General features: G+C 44.9%; 1 protein-coding gene across 1 annotated transcript in view; it reads right to left on the bottom strand.

Moving 5' to 3' along the window:
- Positions 1 to 291: 291 nt before the first annotated feature.
- The window catches only part of LOC119378461 (myosin-11-like), a gene marked incomplete at both ends in the record, with an annotated part of 30,381 nt that continues 13,367 nt past the window's right edge, over positions 292 to 17,305 (bottom strand). Inside the window, 4 exon segments of the mRNA XM_049411766.1 lie at positions 292 to 468; positions 11,796 to 11,844; positions 12,484 to 12,537; positions 12,835 to 12,936. Coding sequence (XP_049267723.1) covers positions 292 to 468; positions 11,796 to 11,844; positions 12,484 to 12,537; positions 12,835 to 12,936 — 382 coding nt within the window.

Raw genomic sequence — 17,305 nt, 5'->3', positions numbered from 1 at the left:
TGAAAACATTGGCAATGGTTCAATCCACATAAAAACCATTAGAATGAGGTCAGGAATAGAGCCCACAAGTTCATGCTCAGTAGAATGCCACTTCCACAGAGTCACCATGAAGGTACAACTTTAGTCAATGATGAAAAATGCGAGTAGGCAGTTGAAAGCGGGCCAGGACGAGTCTCCAGCAAAATCTCGTAAATAGAAAACAGACAAGAAAGCTTCATTAAAAAAAATGATGTGCAAATATATGTTTGAGTTTCTTAATCTACGTCATGGGTACATCAAGCTGTTACTGACCTTCCTAGACTTATGCTGCTCTTCCAGAAGGTTGCTCAAGTAGTGGATCTTTTGTTTATGATTTTGGTGACCCATCATTTCGGAGACCTTTCCGTACAGCTTGGACAGCTCACTCTCCGTTGCTTCATTCCTCTTCTCAAGAAGCTGCTTCTCCATCTCGTACAGCTCTAACTGCTCCTATGGCGAACAAAAAAATAAATAAAAAAATAAAAAAATAAATAAGTGCAAGTATAGCTTCATCCCACGAGGTGACCATTTTTTCTCGAGGGTAATACATCTCAATAAAATTTGCTGGGCACATTCGCCCTACACACTTCTGTCATTTCTTCAAAATGACCTGGCCTGAGAATCGTGCATATTTTAAGAATGAATTTTGTTAATTGCCTTGAACCAACTCCCTCTGTAGTTACTGACCACACTGTATTATGATACAAAAAGGTTGTTTAGGCAGAGTATGCTGGGAATGAATGGCAGATGATAGTGACAGCGGCAGTGAGGAATCTACATTCATGAGCTATGTTCAATGCTAGACCGTGCTGTCAGTAGAATTTACATTCAGTGACAATAAGCAAATGACGAGTGCAAAGTGTACATTAGTAGCTGCACAAGCTTCAGCCCTTGCCAGCCAGGCAAGCAATTTGAGCTGATGCCAATTGAACTCTGCTGTGGAGAGGCACAGCACAGCCTCCAAGTTCGTGCATCTTTACCAGTGAACATGACCTGAAGCATGAGCCATCAGGGTAAACAAAACTGCTTTTTCTTTATAGTTTAATTTTGAGCCTATGGACTTGAAATCAACAATTCATCTCATGCAGTTTAAACAGAAAGTGAGATGCAGTGACACTGCGCACCATCAAAATCGGTACTTTTCCGTAATCAAAGGCAGCACTCTGGCAAGTTAGAGGTGACTAGAAGCATGGAGGCATTTGTGTACAGTAGACTCTCGTTAAATGGAACCTGAAGGGACCAGGAAAATGTATTCTGTTTAACGGGAGTTCAGTTTATTGAGAGAGGAGCTGGGGTGCAGAGTCCAAGTATGAAACTAATCATGTTAGGGGCAGTTCCGTTTAAGCAGCAGTTCTGTTTACGATATTTCCATTTACTGAGAGTCTGCTGTATATTGTCATGCCAACTCATCAACTAACTTTATGTATGCAGTGTTCACCTCTTATCCCAAGCAGGCGACAAGTAGTGGCTTCTTCAATACAGCAGCACGAAAAACCGCCTTGTTTCGCTACCAACGATGTCAGTACCACAGGTTTATGTAATATACATTTCTCATTTCTATGAGAAAGGTACACATTCCATACCTGCCAAGTTTGGAGAAACGGAATCCAGGAGATTTACTCAACGGGGGGCGAGGGGGGGGGGGTGTACTGCGATAGCAATTATATGTACATTAGGCAGTTTTAGAACAGCGCACGCAAAGCTTTGCGCTGGCTTTTAGCGCAACTGCGCCTGCGCGTACGTCGTACGCTAAGCGCTTGCGGGCTCCCGGTAAGTGACGGAAACGTACGCAATTCTAAAACTGCCTACTGTCAGCGGGATTTTGCGGTCGCCGCTGATCTGTACAGAGTCCAAACCGATAACATCGCTTACGCATCGTCTGTTTCACGTGCGAGTAAATGCGCGCTAGCGCTAGGGACCAACGCGGTTGAAGCAGAGATGAAACGACCCGGCCGTGCACCGTCGCGCGAAGGGCACATGCGATAACATCGCTCCGCGTGCGAGGCCTGTCGTCGCTTGCTTACCAGTTATTTAGTCGGGCAAGGGACCATAAGGGGCGCCGTTGAGACGGGGACGGTCGCGAGCGCTGGCGAACGCGCTATCTCGACAGACATCGGCTACCCTTTTAAGTGCTGGACTGCGGCGCAAAGTGCACAGCTACTTCATGCGCAATGAAACTGAGTTGAACCTTTCTACCATCGTTAAAAAGAAGAAGAAGAATCCTTTCTACTACGTGGCCAGACAACTTTGCTCATGAGGCCAGACAAAGCACTGGACGCGCGGGGCAGAACTGGATTTCCGGGAGATTTCTCTATGACCCGTACAACCGGGAGAAACGTTCAAAATCCGGGAGTCTCCCGGGTAATCCGGGAGACTTGGCAGGTATGACATTCTAAAAATGAGCGATCATAAATGTACAGTCATAATACATGCCTAGCTTATCGAACACATGATTTGTATGCAACAAGAAGTATGATGAATGATAAAAAAGCAATATAAGAGTACATACTATACAGGTTGCTTCACGTAACTTGAGCCAAGATTTAAAAAATGAAAGCCATGCCGGAAGCGAATGGAACCAAACGCACACTATTCAAACTAGCCTACAGTTACTCAGGCTGTTTTTTATTTTTCCTTCAAAGGGACCCTAAAATGGTATAGAAGATTTTGTACAAATGCACTGAGCCAGTAAAGCAAGTACTAAGAATCATTTACAGACTAATTAAAGCGCTCTGCGTCAAGTATATAATTTAAAATAATTTATTACAAGACTCAACATGAGAACTGCTATAGATCGCAGCTGCTCAGCCAAACGAGCGCGTTTCCGTTCCACATAGCATTGTTCTTTTATATGTAGCACCGGCGACCAATCTGATTGGAGAGCAAGTGTCGTCTACCTGCATTTAACAGGCGGCATGTTGATGTGAGATGCACAACAGTGTTTATCTTGAGGTTTCTTTTCTCGGACACAACCTTAGCTGCATTGTAGGCTGCAAATCTAGGAATTGGCGACTTGTAAACCTGCAATATTGCGTAAAGCAACTGGCAAGACCAGTCTCTTCAGCTAGAGCAGGGGTCTCAAACATGCGGCCCGCAAAGGTTTTGCTAGCGGCCCGCAGCTTCACTAGAAATAAAACAAATGGTGCTCACATTACTTACTCGCCTATTGCGCTTAATAACGCTTTGTTCGGGTAAGCTACAGAGGCGGCACTTCATGGGGTGCGAGCCACCCGATGAAGTCACCATGGGTCACCAACCCACCACAACCGTGGAACAAAATTTTAATATTTCAGAATTGGCGTCCAGATTTGAGTGATCCTCGAGATCAGTATCGATATGTTTCTCGAATCCTGACGCACAATCCCCTTGAAAAATTATCCCTACACGAGATATGGGAAATGGGTTCTTGCAAATGACAGTGTATGGGACATTTGCTTCAACCTTCTTCACTGGCCTAGCTCTTGCGGTACTAAATTTCGTGACTGCGGCCCACTAGCTGAGGAGAGTTTGAGACCCCTGAGCTAGAGCATTCTAGTACACTATTTCAGCTCATTGGTGCAATAAGAGTCGAGCTCCCGCTGTCTGATCAGCACCAGGATCCACACGTCTGCGGCCTTAACTTCACCACCAGACACCACCAGATTGCCACTGTTTACGAATATCGGTAATCGTTCTCATATACTTCTTGTCTGTCCACATACGTTATGCTGTTTACAGATCACCGGCACATCGGAGAATAAAATGTGAATGGATGGGGTCGCTGCGACCTGTCGGAGCTGGTCTCAATCATGCCCTTTGTCCTACATGGCCGCTCCGGCAGCGTGCTGGTGCTGATGGAGCACTGCCAGAGTTGATTGCGGAGGCCATCCAGAGGAAAGCGCAACTCATACAGTCAAGTGCGCTGCAGCAGCCAGTGATGGCTGTGCATTCAATGAGCAAAAGAGGGTAAGGAAATGCTAAGACGGAGGGTACCATGTAATTGACCATAGCTGCCTTGATACAAGGTGTGTCGCTTAACGTAGTGTGAATTATTTCATGATGCTGTAGTCTAAAAGCTGACAAAATTTCCAAAAACAATTTCAGGGTCCCCTTAACTAACTCATTATGTTCAATTACCCAACTTTTTAATTATTGCTGAAGACTCAAAGTATAATCACAGAGATGTAGAACACCCCTTCAGAAACGATCAATTGAAGTGTTTCCTGTACGATACATCTCGCAAAGTCCTTTTTTACAAGTTGCAAAGAAAGCCAGTGAAATATATATATATATATATATATATATATATATATATATATATATATATATATATATATATATATGTTACGGAGCATATGTGCACTGCTATTGTGCTGCTCTCAAGCATGCAACCGCGACTGTGGCTACGGGGAAGCGGCAGAGTGTTTTGATAGTGGCCGGCATATGTGCCTCCAGCTTTTGTTGGATGACAGCGCAAACACATGCTGCTAAAGCAATAAAGCGCTCAAAAAACGCTGCAGGCGACCTAGTTCACTGATTGCATGCTTGAGAAAAGCACAGTGCACAAGCGCTGAATCACGTGGCTTTTTTTCATAATTCATGGACTTTCTTTGAAATGCGGAAAGAAAAAAAAAAAGACTATGTGAGATATACTGCACAGGAAACAATTCAATCAGTGGTTTCATAACGTATTCTGCAACTATGATCATTAGTCGGGTCTTCAGCCACTAATTAAAAAGTTGGGTAATTAAACATCACGTATGAGTGAGATAAGGGGAAAATAAAAAACAGCCTGAGTAACTATAGGCTAGTGGAAATAGTGCGTGTTCAATTAATTTCTGACGCACCTTTCAATTTTAAAGTCTTGGCTAAAGTTACGTATAGACATACACCGGCGCACTTTATGACAACACAACGAAATGCATGTTGCGGACTATTACATGGAGTCATCATCATCAGCCTGTCTACGCCCACTGCAGGGCAAAGGCCTCTCCCATGTTCCGCCAATTAACCCGGTCCTGTGCTTTCTGCTGCCACGTAATACCTGCAAACTTCTTAATCTCATCTACCCACCTAATTTTCTGTCTCCCCCTCACGCGTTTGCCATCTCTTGGAATCCAGTCAGTTACCCTTAATGACCACCGGTTATCCTGCCGACGTGCTACGTGCCCGGCCCATATCCATTTCTTCTTCTTGATTTCAACTATGATGTCCTTAACCCCCGTTTGTTCCCTGACCCACTCTGCTCTCTTCCTGTCTCTTAAGGTTACACCTATCATTTTCCTTTCCATCGCTCGCTGCGTCGTCCTCAATTTAAGTTGAACCCTCTTTGTAAGTCTCCAGGTTTCTGCTCCGTAGGTAAGTACCGGTAAGATGCAGCTGTTATATACCTTCCTCTTGAGGGATAGTGGTAGATTACCATTCATGATTTGATAATGCTTGCCGAATGAGCCCCAACCCATCCTTATTCTTCTAGTTATTTCACTGTCATGGTTCGGCTCCGCGGTTACTACCTGTCCTAAGTAGACGTACTCCTTTACAACTTCCAGTGTCTCGCCACCTATCGCAAAGCGCTGTTCTCTGCCAAGATTGTTCCACATTACTTTAGTTTTATGCATATTAATTTTCAGACCTACTCTTCTACTTTCCGTATCCAGTTCAGTAATCATGAGCTGCAATTCGTCTCCCGCGTTACTCATCAATGCAATGTCATCAGCGAAACGTAGGTTACTGAGATACTCTCCATTAACTCTTATCCCTAACTCTTCCCAATCTAGGGCCCTGAAAACCTCCTGTAAAAACGCGGTGAATAACATTGGAGAGATCGTGTCTCCCTGCCGTACGCCCTTCTTTATTGGGATTCTGTCGCTTTCTTTATGGAGGACTATAGTGGCTGTGGATCCGCTGTAGATTTCTTCCATTATGTTTATATAGGCTTCGTCGATGCCTTGATTCCGCAGTGCTTGCATGACTGCTGATGTCTCCACCGAATCAAATGCCTTCTCGTAATCTATGAAGGCTATGTATAGGGGTTGGTTGTATTCCGCGCATTTCTCTATCACCTGATTGATAGTATGAATATGGTCTATTGTTGAGAATCCTGTACGAAATCCTGCCTGGTCCCTTGGTTGATTGAAATCTAATGTCGTATTAATTCTGTTAGCAATTACTTTTGTAAATAGCTTGTAGACAACGGACAGTAAGCTTATGGGCCTGTAATTTTTCAGGTCCTTGACGTCCCCTTTCTTATGGATCAAGATGATGTTGGCATTCTTCCAAGATTCTGGTATCCTCCCCGTCGAGAGGCACTTCGTATACAGGGTGGCCAGTTTCTCTAACATAATCTCTCCACCGTCTTTCAACAGGTCTGATGTTACCTGATCCTCACCAGCTGCTTTGCCTCTTTGCATTCCCTTTAGGGCTTTCTTTACTTCTCCTGTCAATACTGGTGGGATGTCATATTCCTCTGGCCACAGGAGGCTTACACAGTGCTGAAGAACGGACACGTCCTATGCTATCGTGGCTTAGCTGACCGAGAAATAACACCAGACGGCCTGTTCGAGTTATATGAAGAAACAGGTCGATGAAATGCTACGCGACGACGTTTCGCTGATAGGCAAATTGGAGAATAATTTTAAATAAGCAAAAAAGCGCAACACCGAAACCGAAACCCAACCGAGCATACTGTCTTCGCGTGACGTATAAGTGGTTACAAAACCGGAAATCATGCAAGGCATGCCGGTCCCGCCAGCGCGTAGTATGAAAGCTGCGAAAGCGGCGAAGAGCAGACGCTCATTTGAAAGGTGACTCCGTCGAAAATCTTGTGTGTGACTGACCGTGTCACGTGCACAAGCTGAGCTGTCAGAAAACGACAGCTGTGATTTTTTGTGTTCTGCTTAATTGCTTAATTAGGCAAGAATAATTCACTAACTTTCAAAGCAACGAGCTGGGCAATGAATTCCAATTAGTAAGTAGCAGATCGGTTTGCAAAATGAGAGGTTAGACAGCAGACTTCATAACTGTTAAAGGCCAACTCCGGCGATTTTTTGGCCGTGTCAAAGTAATGGTGCTTTTATATTCCTGAGACGCTCCTGTCACCGGTCCGATAGCAGAAACACTCGGCAAATTGGAGAATAATTTTAAATAAGCAAAAAAGCGCAACACCGAAACCGAAACCCAACCGAGCATACTGTCTTCGCGTGACGTATAAGTGGTTACAAAACCGGAAATCATGCAAGGCATGCCGGTCCCGCCAGCGCGTAGTATGAAAGCTGCGAAAGCGGCGAAGAGCAGACGCTCATTTGAAAGGTGACTCCGTCGAAAATCTTGTGTGTGACTGACCGTGTCACGTGCACAAGCTGAGCTGTCAGAAAACGACAGCTGTGATTCCGACGCATTTGGAGGCCAACTGTAATGGTCATTCCTCTTCGATGAAGTGGAACACACCTGTTTAGCTCTTTGCTTGCCTGGTTGCACATTTCACCGCCAGATGGCACCACCTGTCCAGGGAGCTCAAGTCTGTGCGGCCGTGATTGGGTAAAATGCTATCGCTGAGAAGTTCGCGGACTAACTAAAGCTTCTTAATATTGCTATGGGAAGAATGCATAAGTCTGGCAATAGCGGCGTTCAACATCGCGTTGGTACGGCCGAAGGAATTTAATGTAAGCCAAGTATGAGCCACCTTTCGCACCATTAGGTTACATTGTTTCGCACGATGCGCAGCTCACAGTATACCGATAGGCCCGGTCACGGTGCACCCTGTATATGCTACGGGAAGTGTTTCCGTGGTGTTCGCGCATGTAGATTCTTTAGCCGGTACGGTATTACCGTACTTTCCGTGCGGTAAACCGGCATTGCTAGCTAAAACACTCTAATATAGAGACGCAGGGTAATCGTTAGGTGCGAGTGTATCGTGACTGCCAACGGGGAATCGTGTGCAGCCCACAACGCGACACCACTTGCCACCCATCGCACACATTACCACAAGGAACTGAAAATCACACGCCCAGCCAAAGAAGCGCTCGCCAAACACTCAGGATTGTTGCCTTGCGGATAGCAGACGCTCTAGGGGCCCCTCGGTTCCGTCACTTCCGCTTAACAAAAATGACGTCACGCACCCAATATTGCCAATAATTTTGGGAAGCGAGGTGGGGAGAGTCGGGGCAATCAATAAAATTCATTTGCAATGAATCTGCGTATGTCTCCAGCTTGTAATTTGGCATATATAACGGGAACGTGAAAAGGAACGTACCCAGCAAATTTTATTGAGATCCATGGACCTCGAAAAATCGCCGGAGTTGGCCTTTAAAGGGGCCATGATACGGTCGCCCAAAGATTTTTGGTTTACAGCGAAAACTATAAGTAGAGAGTCTTTTGTGCCTATAGAGATTTCAAAAGTGGGCCGCAAAAGACTATTTTAGTGCAAAACAAGCCCTAGAAGTCGACGGCTGTAAACCCCGCACACCGCCGCCGACCGCGATTTTTCCATGGCACGTGTGATGTCATGTGCAGCACGGAACAGAGCCGTCGTCTTCTACCAGTTTCAGCTGCTGCAAATTGTTCAACTTCAGCGCCAAGCTGAAGAAAGCTGAAATATCTCGATATCACGTGCAGCTGACCACAGAACAATATCGTTCGCCGCAATGCGGACGCTTGCACAGCTAGCTGCTTGTTACATCACGGCTCGTGAGTGCACCTCTGTTGCCCGACTCTCAGGCCGCTCGCGTGTTTATAAAAATATTCGATTATAAATTAAGTGCTCGACCAAATTCTCTAAAATTTCGCCAGCTTATTTGTGAATGCACAAGTATTAATCCACATAACACAGATTATGATCGAAAATTGGGTGTCGTGGCCCCTTAAGTATTTCTTCTAGTTTTTCTGCTCACTGCAGGTGCCCGTGAAAAAAAAAAAAGTAGAAAACCACGTGACATGCCTGCTTGCGTGCTGTGATTGCTGTGCTCCCCAACGTTCCGCGTACAAATATGCTTCTGTTGTGACTGTTCATGACAATGATACGCAGATGCAGCTGTTATTGCTTGAGCTGTCACAAGCAACAGGTTTGTCACGTGGTATTTTAAAAAAAATTTCGCGGGCATCTGCAGGAAGCAGAAACACACTAATATAATAGATATAAAGTTAGAAACTGTCTAATCGGACATTTTGCAAACCTATATAGAACTTTCTAAGAGGAATTTTTTTGCCCAGCTTTGTTGCTTTAGAAGTTAATTAATCTTGCCTAATTAAGCAATTAAGCACACACAAAAAAATAGTATGACTTACTCCACCCACACAATAGTCAGCAACATGCATTTAGCTGCGTCGTCATAAAGTATGCAGGCGTATTTTCAAACTCTGGCTAGAAATCACTAGGGCACCCTGTATAGTACGCAGTCTACTGTTTACTAATTAACCAGCGAAAAACCACACCAAGACAGCGAAGAAGAACAACCAGACAGGACAAGCGCTGGTTGTTCTGGTTCTTCTTCGCTGTCTTCGTGTGGATTTCGCTGGTTTCATCTTCCAATTACTATGAACCAACTCGTTCAGAAAGCTACGTTACTGAACTACTGCTTACTGTTTAAGGGGTATTCACATGAGGGAGAAATCGGCGGGGGTGGGGGGATTGCGGATCACATGACTGCGACGTCACAGATTAGTGAGTAGGCGCGAACCCCCCCGCGACTCCTCGGAGGAGACGGGGACCTTTTCCCCGACAGGACAAACGATCCCCCGGCGGTGGGGGATATGGCGGAATTTCGGGCTCCTGTTTGGCCACATCGTTGCAATTGCTCCTGCAGAGAGCGGCAGTGGGTGTCCAGTCTGCAGCTACATGGTCGTCTGCAGCTCATCGTCAGTAGCTCGTCAAACGGGTGGTACAAGCCATCAGAGTAGTCTAGTAACACTGGTCTCCCTCTCCGTTCACCTCGTCCGTGTGAGTGGGAGACATTTGTGGAGACTTCTCCTCGTGAGCTGACGTCACTAGGCTCCGCCTTTATCCACCGAGGATTTGTCCCCCGTTTGAATACCCCTTTAAGAACATCTCAGGTCACTCCCACCAGCGCAACTCCGGAAGGTGCTGGTCCTTACACAAAATCTGCTTGTTTTACTACATCCTGACCTTACTTGATGACATTGATGTGCAGCTTGCATTATATTTAAACAGACAACAAGCAGTTGCCGTACCTTCTGATGTAAACAAATGCTCTGGTTATTGCTTTAGATTCAGCGCCTGTAATTTGGCCACTGCACTGAAGGAACACAGGTTGTGGCCTTCTGGCGACCCATTGTGGCCCATGATACAATGAATGTGTTAAAGGCCAACTCCGGCGATATTTTGGCCATGTCAAAGTAATGGTGCTTTTATGTTCCTGAGACGGTCCTGCCACGGGCCCGATAGCAGAAATGCTCGGCAAATTAGAGAATAATTTTAAATAAGCAAAAAAGCGCGACACCGACACCGAAACCCAACCAAGCATACTGTCTTCGCGTGATGTATAAGTGGGGGCAAAACCGGAAATCATGCAAGGCATGCCGGTCCCGCCAGCGCGTAGTATGAAAGCTGCGAAGAGCAGACGCTCAGTTGAAAGGTGACTCCGTCGGAAATCTTGTGTGTGACTGACCGTGTCACGTGCACAAGCTGAGCTGTCGGAAAATGACAGCTGCGATTCCGACGCATTTGGAGGACAACTATAATGGCCATTCCTCTTCGATGAACTGGAACACACCTGTTTAGCTCTTTGCTTGACTGGTTGCGCATTCCACCGCCAGATGGCACCAGCTGTCAAGGCAGCTCAAGTTTGTGAGGCCGTGATCGGGTAAAATGCTATGGCTGAGAAGTTCGCGGACTAACTAAAGCTTCTTAATATTGCTATGGGAAGAGTGCATAAATTTGGCAATAGCGGCGTTCAACATCGCGTTGGTACAGCCGAAGGAACTTAATATAAGCCAAGTATGAACCACCTTTCGCACCAACGTTACTAGATTAGGTTACGCTGTTTCGCACGATGTGCAGCTCACCGTATACTGATAGGCCAGGTCACGGTGCACACTGTATATGTTACGGAAAGTGTTTCGGTGATGTTCATGCATGTGCATTCTTTAGCTGGTACGGTATTACCGTACTTTCCGTGCGGTAAACCGGCATTGCTAGCTAAAACACTCTAATATAGAGACGCAGGGTAATCGTTAGGTGCGAGTGTTTCGTGACTGCCAACGGGGAATCGTGTGCAGCCCACAACGCGACACCACTTGCCACCCATAGCACGCATTACCCCAAGGAACTGAAATTCACATGCCCAGCCTACGAAGCGCTCGCCAAACACACACGATTGTTGCCTTGTAGATAGCAGACGCTCTAGGGGCCCCTCGGTTCCGTCACTTCCGCTTTAACAAAAATGACGTCACGCACACAATGTTGCCAATAATTCTGGGAAGCGAGGTGGCGAGAGTCGGGGCAATCAATAAAATTCATTTGCAATGAATCTGCGTATGTATCCAGCTTGCAATTTGGCATAAATAACGGGAACGTGAAAAGGAACGTACCCAGCGAATTTTATTGAGATCCATGGACCTCGAAAAATCGCCGGAGTTGGCCTTTAATTTACACCCAAAGCATGGTATAGAAATAATGCTTTCATTTTACAACCGCAATAATGTGACCACTGTAGCCCGACATTGGACAAGCAACCTCAAACTAAGCAAGTTGGCTCAGTTGGTATCTGCAGAGATTCCCGTTATTTTGCATGAAAATGACACACAGAACTGAGTTTTTGAACTGAGATTTTCATCTTGCATACCTGGAATGGTGCAACTCTCATCTGCAGAGCCTCAAAGTTTGCCTTCCATCTGCAAACAAGAGCAGTAATACTCAATGGGTGCAAATATCAAAACACTGAATTTCCACCATAGTACATAAAAATGCCTGATCGGCTGTCCCTTTACATAACATGTAATGTTTACCACAGTTATTCTATATAAACATATATGGAGTACCAGCTACTTCCAGTTGTGTAGCAGTGCCAAATGGGAGGTGTATATATCAAGTAATAAAGCACTAATTCTGATCATACAGTGCACCAAAAAAATAATTGGGGATGGCTAAAATAACCTATGTAGTACTTTCTGAAAATGATGCCCAATGTTAAACTTAACACCCATGAAGTGGAGGGCTCTTTTTTTTTTTGGCCCATTTTGGGTTCTTCAATCTACATTCAAAGAGCGGTACACAAGCATTTTTGCATTTTGCTCCATCAGAATGCAGCCGCAATGGCTATGGTACCTGAAGTTGGTGTCCGCTATGGTTCCCCCTCAATCCCAGTAATGATTTTCCTTTCTCCCACTCCTTTGTTTTTGCCTCTGGTATAACCAAATATAGACAGAACATGAACCAATCAACAGGAGCAAGGCTGGGGCCATATTACAATAAAATTTCATTATTACCTATTTGAAGTGTCGAGTAAGAGAGTGAAATAACTGAAAACTGACCTCTCAGCATCAGCTGCCATGGAGTTGAGCTGCTCAGTTAAGTTGCTTATTTGCCTGAAAATAAAATTAAAAAAAAAAAAGTGATGGTTGACACACACTTTGCCCACGAAACATAGAAGAAAAGCTAGTGTGTCCCACGCTTGCAATGCAAAAATTTGCTGCAAAGAGGGAGATCAAAAAGCAAAAGGTAGAAGCGTGTGTGTGAGGATGAGCTTACACTGACACAAATGCCATGCAAACTGGCACACGCACACATATACACACAGGGGCACGAGTAGTTTGGACATTCAGGTGGTTAGATAATGGTAAGCAGTGTGACCTTCACTGTTGCAGTACATAACACGCAAATACCTTGCGTGAATGTCCCAATTTGAAGAAAGAAAATGGTCTAAAGACAGCCACCACGATAGCCTAGACACCATCATCTCGTAAAACTCTGCAGCCACCTGCATCCTGAGCAGCACAAAAAAAGTCTCGCATTAGCTACTGAAGACTTGCCAGCTTCATGTCAAGTGCAAACAGCCCTTATACACACTTATTTTTTTTTTCACTTTAAGTAGACTAGACATGTTTTATGCACTAATGCAACAGCTGGTCTACCAGTGCTGCTTCTAGTTGAGTGCCTTGAATAAAATTTTGATTTTCACTAGATGGGCATTCTTTGCCATGCAGTGACAATTAACCAGACAAGCCTTTTTGCATTGTGCTTACACGTGAATGCAGGCACCATGGCTGGGAAACAAGCCTGTTAACTTGTATAAGCTTTGCTTTGAACACCGATTGCTAGCATTAAAGGGACCGACAACTGGCCAGAACATGCGAATAGATCCTGGTAGAAATGAAAAGACCATGAAATATAGTGACAGATTCCAGCATCATTTTCGCGTTGTGAGTAGGATTTGTATTTTTAAATAGTGTTTAAGAGAAACCAAACACCGGCATGTCGCGTAGCCTAGCGGAAGAGCCTTGAAGCTGGGTTATGGAGTCTATCACTTTGCTGTAGTAGTCGCGTAGTATGATGCTGTCATGCGTGCCATAATTAGTCCTGAAAATTAGAGCATGCATATTATCATCTATTCCCACTCTATTTCGTGCTGCTTACGAGGTAAGAGGAGTTGCACGGTGAGAAGCAGCGCTGCCTTCACGGTAGCCAGTGGAACATGTCGAGCCGCGGCGCATGTGCACGGAGTGCACGCATGCGCAGCAACCCACCGCGCTCGAACACGAACCACCCTCACGCTCACTGTTTTGCAGCATGTGTTGTCCCTTGTGTATATGACTTCATATTCACCACAGAAAGAAAAAGTCTGATTACAAATGTTTCACGGCATTTTCCATCTTACCTATTCGTGATTAGACGCTCTCAGTGGTAAGCTTTCCATTGCACTAAAGAAAATAGGCACCATAAAAATTGGTTGTCGGTCCCTTTAAGTATTTTAGAGGACTATTTAGGAACGCATTGTATGTAAAACGCAAATATGAGCATGATATGTGGGCGACTGAGTGACATGTTGGGAAAAAGACCTGTTCTCACATGCAAGTCAGTAATCCTCCTATAAGGAACTACTATAACAAACTGGCATGGAAATAACCTATGATGATGCAGAATGAGTTTGGTGCTACATTCTCACACCTAACTATCCTCCAAACGTTTGAGTCACTAAGAAGGGGCAAAAGTGTTCTTGTCTGCCAATGAACTGGCATTCAATTGACCAGACCCAACACACCTCTCATTACACCCCAGATTGCACGGCCCTGTATAAAGGTCACCAGATTTGAGTTCCGTTTTATTAATGGGACACATCATTTCTGATCGATATATAAAACACTATCATTCGACAAATACAAATCGACCATTTGTAACTTAATCACAACTGCACTAGATGGCTGTCTTACGCATTTCATTCATTTGTTTAGCTGCATGCAGAAAGGTCACTATCACTTGTCCAGCGTCTTCTCCATTAGTGTAGGTGGCTGTTCTTAAAGGGGTCATGAAGCACCCCTTGGGCTTGTTGAAAAAACACATCCTGCGGAAAGCTGACATGGCATGAACTGCTCAGCCAAATATTGCAGTCGTGCGCGCCGTGTAAAGGCTACAAGCGGAGCGCGAAGTTGCTGTTTTCTCAGGCGGCTTCTATTCAAACAGAGGCCGGTTCTCACTCTTTTCGGTGGGCGGGGCGCCTGTCAGTTGATGTCGCGCAAGAAACATAGTATCCTCATTGGCCGATAGCCGGCATAAATCGAGAGTGGCGTTCGGATCAGATGCGCTTCTTGCCACGGGGTGCCGCCACTTGCCAGTGCCGCACTCCTCAGTCCGCTAACTTTACACGGAAGCCACACTTGTGCACGCAAATCACAGCGAAAGAGCGATTGCGTTTCATGACACGCGCTGACGTAACTTCTTTCCCCCGTGCCACCCCCCCCCTGTGTAGCTTCCAGTGCGCTCGTCGGGATGAGAAAAGAAAGAAAGCGCTGAGAGAGTGCGCCAGACCCCCGTAATTCTGCTCATTTTTGATGGGTTCAAGAAATTTTTGTGGAATCGATTCGGGAGGCAGTAAACTCCGATAATGAAGTCATTAGATCATTACTTGGAAAAGTGGTTGATGACCCCTTTAACTGCTCTTTAGATATTCATATGCAATCCAGGCCTAACTATTGGTACATGCAAATTGCACAAAGCACCTTTTCTGCAACACCATGCCAGAGTAATATGAAAGGGCCCCTGAACCATTCCAAGTATTCATCGAATGGCTTCATTAAAAGATCTTATGGCCTCATGAATCGACTGCCAGAAAAATTTTTAGAATCCGTCAAGTATGAGTGGTGTTACAGGAATTTTTCGCACGCTTCAAGCGCTTTCTCTCTCCCTTCGTGCCAGTGAGTGCACTGAAAGCTACGCAGGGAGGAGGGATGACAAGGAGACAAGAAGACTCGTCCCTTCATCAGCGTGTGTCATGTCCTTCAGCACTTTCTTTTCTTTAACAGCGAAGCTGTTTAAGCTAGCCATAATGTGCAGCCTATCAGAAAACTATCATCATCATGAACGGGTATGTGCCACAGAATTAGGGTACATCCCACTACTCACCACTATGGCGTGGCCTGTGATAACCCTGAGAATGAGTACAGAGAGAGAGAGAGAGAAAGAAAGAAAGAAAGAAAGAAAGAAAGAAACAAACAAACATAGAGACGGAAAGAAAGATATAAAGAGAAAGAAAAATTCTTGCCGAAAAAAATTCTTCACGTGGTGGGATTCGAACCTGCATGCCGCTGATCCGAAGGCGAGCGGCCTAACCACTCTGCTATCCAGGCACACTAACAGAGCTTAGTATAGTGTAGCAAGGGGGTGAGAAAGGGAAGTGAGCATGAGGAGGAGGTAATCCCACTACTCACCAATGGTTCACTAAGAGAGAGAGAGAAATAATGGGCATAAAGACATAAAAAGATAGAAAGACTTGGCACGACTAGCGTGAAGCTGCCGTACTAGAGAACAGGAAAGGCAATGGTGGCTGCGAGAAGAGCCCGAAGCGATGGAAGCCCTATGCCAATGGCGACGTGCCCATAGATCTACGAGAAGTGCGAACGCTCGGTTCTGGAGTTTGGACATCTGTGTCGTGACTAACCTAGCTAAAGCTTAGCAACAACCTAGAAGCAACCAGATTAGACTTCAGAATCATCGCGTTTTGCTGTTTCAAGCCTTGTGCGACTTAGTGCAAGCTTCGCCAAATTTTTAGTGCAAGCTTTCATTGTGATCGTGAGCGCGCGGGCGGGCATGTGGCGGCATCCCATGGCGGCCACAGTAACTATGCAGCTCACGATGCCCAAATCAGCTAATGGCCGTTGACTTTGGGTTTATGGCATCATTTGTCGAGAGAAGAGGGAACTATTTATAGCTGACTGAGAATTAATTGTAAATTCCAGGTCGCGTGCTGCGCTATAATGTTTGGCTCGCGTGTTCTCAGGAGCCTCAACCACTGATCGGCAATGTTTTCTGACCATGCTGAAAAAGTGTTGCAGGGCCCCTTCAAGTAGCTTCATTTTCATATGCCTCAGCAACATCCACTAAGTTATTTGGCAGCTGAAAATAGCCCATTTGTAATGTGACAAACAACTTGAATCTTTTCCCAACTGCCACAATGTCACTGCCTAGCTAACCATGTAGCTTTCATGGACTACAAGCTTTAGGGGAGCAGAATTGTTGAAACTTTCTGCAAATGCAAATCATGGGCCAATATACTAAAGAAGTGAGCTAATTAACATAACTAATAAGCAAGCTGAGAGACTGTTCTCAGTCAGCCTGGTACTACACAAGCACTAGCAAGAAAATGAGCATATGAGTAGAAACAATTTTTTAAGGGGAGACGTAGGTCTTAATATTTTTTTATTGGTTGGGTGAACTGGATGAAATTTAATACACTTATTCAGTTCTTGCTGAAAGTTCGAAAATCTCAAACTAGATTTTTAACAGTTGCATTAGACCAAAATATACGCAATTGATAAAATACGTATTTAGCATATTTCTTACAGCACTTTTTGGCAACTTTGCTTTGTTCAATGCAAAAACAAAGTATATGGCAAGATTGCCAGAGAGCTGGTTTAGCTGGTGATGCTGATTTTATTGATTTCAACCAACTTCAGATTCAAAATAAACACAAGCAAACAAGTGAAAAAATTTTTGCTGCATAATATTTATGCTTATAGAGAATTATAATTTGACAAACAATTTATAAGAAAATAGCATCACCTGCAAGGCCACCTACCTGGCAATGTTTCCACATATTTTGTTTTTGACAAAGCAAGTTGTTGAAAAGCCCCCTAAGAAATA

This window comes from Rhipicephalus sanguineus, unplaced genomic scaffold, assembly GCF_013339695.2.
Source record: "Rhipicephalus sanguineus isolate Rsan-2018 unplaced genomic scaffold, BIME_Rsan_1.4 Seq839, whole genome shotgun sequence".
Taxonomy (NCBI): domain Eukaryota; kingdom Metazoa; phylum Arthropoda; class Arachnida; order Ixodida; family Ixodidae; genus Rhipicephalus; species Rhipicephalus sanguineus.
Note: the sequence above shows the minus strand (reverse complement) of the source record. Positions and strands in the feature narration are given on the sequence as shown.